Source organism: Nicotiana tabacum, chromosome 19, assembly GCF_000715075.1.
Source record: "Nicotiana tabacum cultivar K326 chromosome 19, ASM71507v2, whole genome shotgun sequence".
Taxonomy (NCBI): Eukaryota; Viridiplantae; Streptophyta; class Magnoliopsida; order Solanales; family Solanaceae; genus Nicotiana; species Nicotiana tabacum.
This window is the reverse complement of record NC_134098.1, coordinates 39,798,735-39,804,734: the sequence shown is the minus strand read 5'-3', so window position 1 is coordinate 39,804,734 and position 6,000 is coordinate 39,798,735. Positions and strand designations below refer to the sequence as shown.

Genomic DNA, 6,000 nt, shown 5'->3' with positions numbered 1-6,000 from the left:
TATAGCTCTGCTCCTACAAGGAGACATTGGAATGGAATCAAACACATATTGCGGTATCTAAAAGGGACTACCGATATGGGATTATTTTATGGCAATGATTGCAGTCTCGATCTTGTTGGTTATGCCGATGCTGGGTATTTATATGACCCACACAAGGCTCGATCTCAAACAGGCTATGTGTTTACATATGGAGGCATTGCCATATCTTGACGATCGACTAAGCAATCAATCGTGGCTACATCATCTAATCATGATGAGATAATTGCTATTCATGAAGCAAGTCGAGAATGTGTATGGTTGAGGTCTATAATACACCTTATTCGAGACAAATGTGGTTTGAAGTGTGACAAACTACCCACAATTTTGTATGAAGACAATGCAGCATGCATAACCCAATTGAAGGGATGATTCATAAAAGGGGATAGGACAAAGCACATTTCACCAAAGTTATTTTTCACACATGATCTTCAAAAGAATGGTGATATCAATGTGCAACAGATCCGTTCAAGTGATAATATGGCTGATTTATTCACCAAATCTCTACCGACGTCAACCTTCAAGAAACTAGTGTACAAGATTGGAATGCGAAGGCTCAAGGATGTGAATTGATGCTCTCATCAGGGGGAGTTAATACGCGTTGTACTCTTTTTCCCTTACAAGGTTTTGTCCCACTGGGTTTTCCTTGCAAGGTTTTTAACGAGGCAACCAAAAGACGTATTTCTAAACATGTGTACTCTTTTTCCTTCACAAAGATGTTTTTTCCCATAGGATTTTTTCCTAATAAGGTTTTAACGAGGCACATTATCTATGGACATCCAAGGGGGAGTGTAATAAGAAAAATCAAATTATGGTGGATGTCTACTCTTACTCCATGATCTTCTCAAATGATTAATGACTTATTGAATGACATATTTCTATGCTTAATGACATATTCAATGACATATTTTTCCTCACTTTTCATGCCTATATAAAGGCTTTGTAATAGATAGGAAAATACATACAATTGAAGAAGAAATAAGAATCTCTCATCTCTTTCTCTCTATATTTCTTAGCTTGTTTTTCCTTGTTCTATATTGTTACTTTGAGTTATATTTTATAACATTAATCCAATTTTTACATACAAGGGACTGATATAAGGAGTTTTTAGACTTAAACGCTAAAGCTCAAAATCTGACTTCACAAGTTCACACGTTGCGACTTTCTATGACCTCGACCAAAATTTAGCTCATCTTGGTAAATGGCAAGACCATCCAACTATCCGTTTAGACAAGCTTCGCCACTACCATTACAGCGATTTCTAGATCTATATGTGATTTGCAGAAAGCAAATGCTATACATTGAAATTATATGAGAAGAACTGTACAAGTAGCCATCTGTTTAAAATACTATCTCATCTACCTCTTTATCAACTTTCGTACACATTTTTTGCAGGCCATTGTAGTATACATAACCTATGCCTTCATCTCATTTAACTATTTCTACTGCATTTAAGTTACTCTGCCTAAGCCTGAAAGGATGTCTACCTTTCTATTAGTTATCCTACTGTGTATCTACATATCTCTAGCTTACTGAGAAGGCTTGATTGTCGAAGCAGTTTGTAGAAAGAGAAGGGAGGGTATGTCCCTGATCCGATATCCACTTCCCCAGAAAGAGGCAAGACAAAGGCCCATGATAGCCATTGCAACTACAGAACATGCAGGAGGGACCGCTTGAGTGCTCCCAAGGAATTGAGTTGCAAGAAGCCCTGCCAGCGTGGAACTCTGCATTCCTGTGCATAGTGAAATTGTCCTGCAGACTTTTTCTTCAAACCTGCCATTGTACAAATTATTATATATAGATGATTTTCGAATTACACTTGATAAATGGTCTTATATTACCTAGACGAGTTCTTCGGTTAAGAATGAACATGCAATTAGTAAGTGGTCAATAGAATTATATCACAACTAAAAATGTCATATAAATGCATGTTTTACTCTTCAAGCCCACATTATGGCAATAAATTGAAACAATTCGATATAAGAGTTTCAGCACCAAGAGTTGAACATTTTAACTTTTCAAGAAATCTAGTAAACTGAAGAATTCAGATATGATTTTAAGCACCCATTAACCGGCAGATGCTCCACCTAATAATTGGCGTATGTCACAGGTCAATTGATATGAAGGAAAAGTGTTTTTCTTTTGCAATGGTGGTGTCCAGGCAAGCTTGCGCATACCTCGACTATCCACCGGGTACGTGGCTACCTCCCACCAGCACAACTACCGGGTAACTCTGCCCACCAAGGCTTAGGCAAATGAAAAATTAAGCAAATGTATGTTTTAACTAATGCAAAGCTATTCCACAGGAGCAACTGACACGCTCTTGCATCACTAAGATAAAACAGAGATGAAACAGCGTGCGGATAATCTGTTTGACTGTGAAATCAGAAATACCTTAATATGGTGCAGTGGATGGTATATTGATGAGTATCGTATAATTAAATAACTAGAAACAAATCCAAAGGAACAACTATCATGATGGAAAATGTGTCACAAGTATACTGCTTTTATCACAGATGTATTTCATCACATACTACAGGAAGCGGATAGAAGAGACTAGGCAATTACCTAAAAAATGGAAGTTTCGAGAACCAATAACCCACTGCAAATGCCACTGCATGAAATGTCAGTACAGGACCAATCAACCTGGCACCCTCAGCAGAAAGAATCTGAGCACGGTTGATTGCAAGAGGACTGCCAATACACAGTGAAGTACAAATCATGGCAACGAAAGGCATCACAGGTTGAATAACAGATACTACTGGTTTTGCATAGGTGTTCAGCGCTAAGCCAAGAGTGACTGGGAGAAGAACGACCTGCAAAGACAGTAAACGAATGACTATGGACACATTTTGACGTAGATGGCTGAGGAATTATGATATAAAAAGCTTTTCACCTGTAATGTTTGGTATACTACAATTACACTAATTATCAAGCAGCAATTGTGTAAGGGCATTTGATACCTGCAAGATTGACTTTGACATTGCAATTGCATCAACTGGAACGACTGAACCAATGAGAAGGCCAGTTAAAAGTGGAGTAACAAGAACTGAAGCAATGGTGCTTGAACTGGTCAAGAGAATACTGAACGCCACGTCACTTTTGCTCAAGAAGCTTGCATAACTTGATAATTGAGCCCCAGCAACACAAGACATCAGGACAAAACCAGCGTAGAATGTCTGAGGCATCCCAAATGCCTGTGCTACAATTATGCCAAGAGCTGGCTTCAGGACATATTGAGCAATGAATCCAACAGATAAGGGCAAAGGTCTGCAACCAACAAAGCTCAAAAGCTTTAATACCAAACTATCTCACCAATGATCAGGTCCATAAAACTAGTAAAATTGGCCAAACCTTTTAATAGCGAGAGCAAAATCATCAATGGAAAGTCTAATTCCAATTGACAACATGATTCCTCCAAGCGCAGGAGCGTACAATTCTTTAGACACCCTGCATTTTCCTCTATCGATTATACAAAGCAACAATATACAATGTTTAAGAAAGCATAAAGTGGTAACTCAAAGCAAGATTTTAACCCCAGCAAGAGTATATTAGAAAGCTAAGTTGCTCGGACTCGGGTGCAGGCATCCGATACGGCACGGATCCGAGTGTCGGATTCGGCAAAATCTAAACTTTAAGATTCGGGGTTGCGGATCCAGGCATGGATACGGGTGTGGGGATTCGGTTAAAACAATAGAGCTATAAGTCCGACCTCAGAACACGACCCCTTGAATTCTTGGTTTTTCTGGAACACAAAGCAGCAAATACGAGACAAAAGTACTACAATATAGAAGGTATGCCATTTCGCATGTCTTAAATCTGTTTTATTTTTAATTTTGAGAAATCAAAATCTCAATTTCCTCCCAAATTTGTTGATAGACTCAGGTCAAAGTATCCGAATTTAGTTGACCGAATCCGGGATGTATCCCGCTCCCGTCCTGTGTCAAGTCGGGTGGGGCACCAAAAACGAAGAGTTCGCGCAACTTAGCTAGAAAGAAGTAAAACATGCCCCAGGAAGAAAGTAAATTCGATTTCCCCTAAATAAACTTCAGTTTCAGAATCTGATACATTATTTACTAGTTTATGTTATGATCGTTGCTGATATAAGTAGAACTCCATCTTATGGCTATTAGTCTATGTTTGGCCAAGCTGCAAAAATCAACTTATTTTGAGAAGTGCTTTTTCTCAAAAGTACTTTTGATGAGAAGCAGTTTGTGTTTGGCTAATTAATTTGAAAAACATTTCTGAGCAGCAATTAGTGTTTGGCCAAGTTTTTAAAAACGGCTTCTAAGTGTATTTTTCTCAAGAGAAGCTACTTTTTCTGTTTCTCCAAAACTGCTTCCGCTTCTCTTCAAAAGCGCTTTTTTTTATTCCAAAAACTTGGTCAAACACTTCAATTTTTGGAAAAAAATACTTTTGGTATAAAAAATGCATTTTTGGCCAAAACAAGCTTGGCCAAAAAGGCTATAAGATATACAAAAACAGAGGAATATACCGTAGGCCACAGTGAATGTGAAAGGGATTAGCTTCACCTGCAAGATATTAGTACTCCTGTTTATTTTACTCATAAACCCAAAAAAGGTATGCAGAACTAAACTTAAACAATAAATTATAAATGCATCCCCTATAATAACTTATCTAATAGCTAAACTTTGGGAGTTTTCATTCAACCCTTTTCAACAAAACATTTTACTAAAGAAAAAAGATAAAATTAAATACAAACATACAAACTAAAATGAAAAACAAATGTAAAAATCAATTGGGACAAGATTTCAACTGACAGTCCACTAAACCTACCTAAACCCCTCCGAAAAGAAAAGGTTCAAAAAAGACATTCCTACGAAATGATTTCTTAACAAGCAGAAATTACTGAAAGCAATAACTAAAAAGCACAATAATTTATTACAGTTAGAGTTCCGCAATGAAATAAAAGGTAAACACAAGTGATCATTACCAAGTGAAAGTGGAAGGTTGAGAAAGAGCAGCAACAGCAGTGAGTGCCACAACAAATGGAAGCAATGCAGACAAAGCTTGTGAATAATCCGCCTTTTCGTCTTCGACATAAAAACTCCTCGGATTTGCACCAAACGACAGTAACGAAAAGTTACCTTCCCGTCTATGCAAACCCACTCTCCCAATTAACGGCGACGAAGTCGAACACGCAACGGCGTTTAACGAGCCCCCATTAAGACATTTTACGTTTTTTATAGCTTGAAAGCTTAAATATCGGTTCTTGCTATGCAAAATTGAGAAATTGGAGTTTGAAGAAGATATTGAATTGGGGAATAAAAGAAAAGGTTTTGGGTATTTAAGGGATAAAGATGGAATTAATGACATTTTGAGGTTGAAGGGTAGCTTCACCGGCGAGTATGAATGTTTCCGATCGCCGGAGAAAATTGGGTTCTTTCCCGGCGGGGTAAGAAAAAGAAATGAGAGGAGCAAAGCGCATAAGCGATGATTACTAAAACACTGATTGAATAATTGAATAATGAAAGGAGAAACTTTTTTTTATTGTGTTACGCTGACGCAAGTTCTCTTTACAGTAGTAAGTTATTCATAAGTCATTTATACTTGACTTGCAAGATTTATAGCTGCGCCCGCGGCGTAGGAGATTTCTACTCCCAAGTATGCACGGGTATTTGCAATGTCGCCCTCATCTAACTAATATTTACCTGTAAACTCTTCAGTTTCTTTTTATTTATTTATTTGTGAAATTCTTTATAACGTGGACAATTTTCCGTCATGTATATGTAAGAAAGAAGCTACTTTTATAACCTTTGAAGTATTTTATGATTTTTATAAATTGACTACTCCTATTTTTTAAACAATTCAACTTTATTTCTGTGTTTTTAATATTTAATTACTTATAATCTAATAATAGTATCTCAATTTTTTCATCAGAAGTTACATACTTTTGCAAATATATTATTGGTGTCGATCAAATTGAAAGACATCAACAGTACT

The 6,000-nt window shown here is 37.1% G+C and overlaps 1 protein-coding gene across 2 annotated transcripts; it reads right to left on the bottom strand.

The window, feature by feature from the left end:
- Nucleotides 1-1,313: 1,313 nt before the first annotated feature.
- LOC107809266 (putative sodium/metabolite cotransporter BASS3, chloroplastic) lies at nucleotides 1,314-5,596 on the bottom strand. Of its 2 annotated transcripts, XM_016633870.2 has the most exons (6): nucleotides 4,991-5,569; nucleotides 4,532-4,568; nucleotides 3,391-3,486; nucleotides 3,000-3,306; nucleotides 2,605-2,852; nucleotides 1,314-1,809 (listed from the first exon to the last, which is right to left on the bottom strand). In XM_016633870.2, exons 1-6 carry the CDS (start codon nucleotides 5,097-5,099, stop codon nucleotides 1,566-1,568), a joined length of 1,041 nt encoding a protein of 346 aa, XP_016489356.1. In that variant the 5' UTR covers nucleotides 5,100-5,569; the 3' UTR covers nucleotides 1,314-1,565. The 2 variants fall into 2 exon arrangements, with proteins under 2 accessions (XP_016489356.1, XP_016489355.1); XM_016633869.2 differs by lacking the exon at nucleotides 4,532-4,568 and having other exon boundaries at nucleotides 4,991-5,596.
- Nucleotides 5,597-6,000: the final 404 nt, after the last annotated feature.

Bases quoted from the DNA above. Each gene is read 5' to 3' on its own strand.
- LOC107809266 (XM_016633869.2), bottom strand. From the start codon at position 5,373: ATGTCATTAATTCCATCTTTATCCCTTAAATACCCAAAACCTTTTCTT. The intron at 3,487-4,990 runs GTAATGATCACT...AGGAAAATGCAG, and splicing joins CAACCTTCCACTTTCACTTG to GGTGTCTAAAGAATTGTACG. The intron at 2,853-2,999 runs GTATCAAATGCC...CTGTCTTTGCAG, and splicing joins TGTCAAAGTCAATCTTGCAG to GTCGTTCTTCTCCCAGTCAC.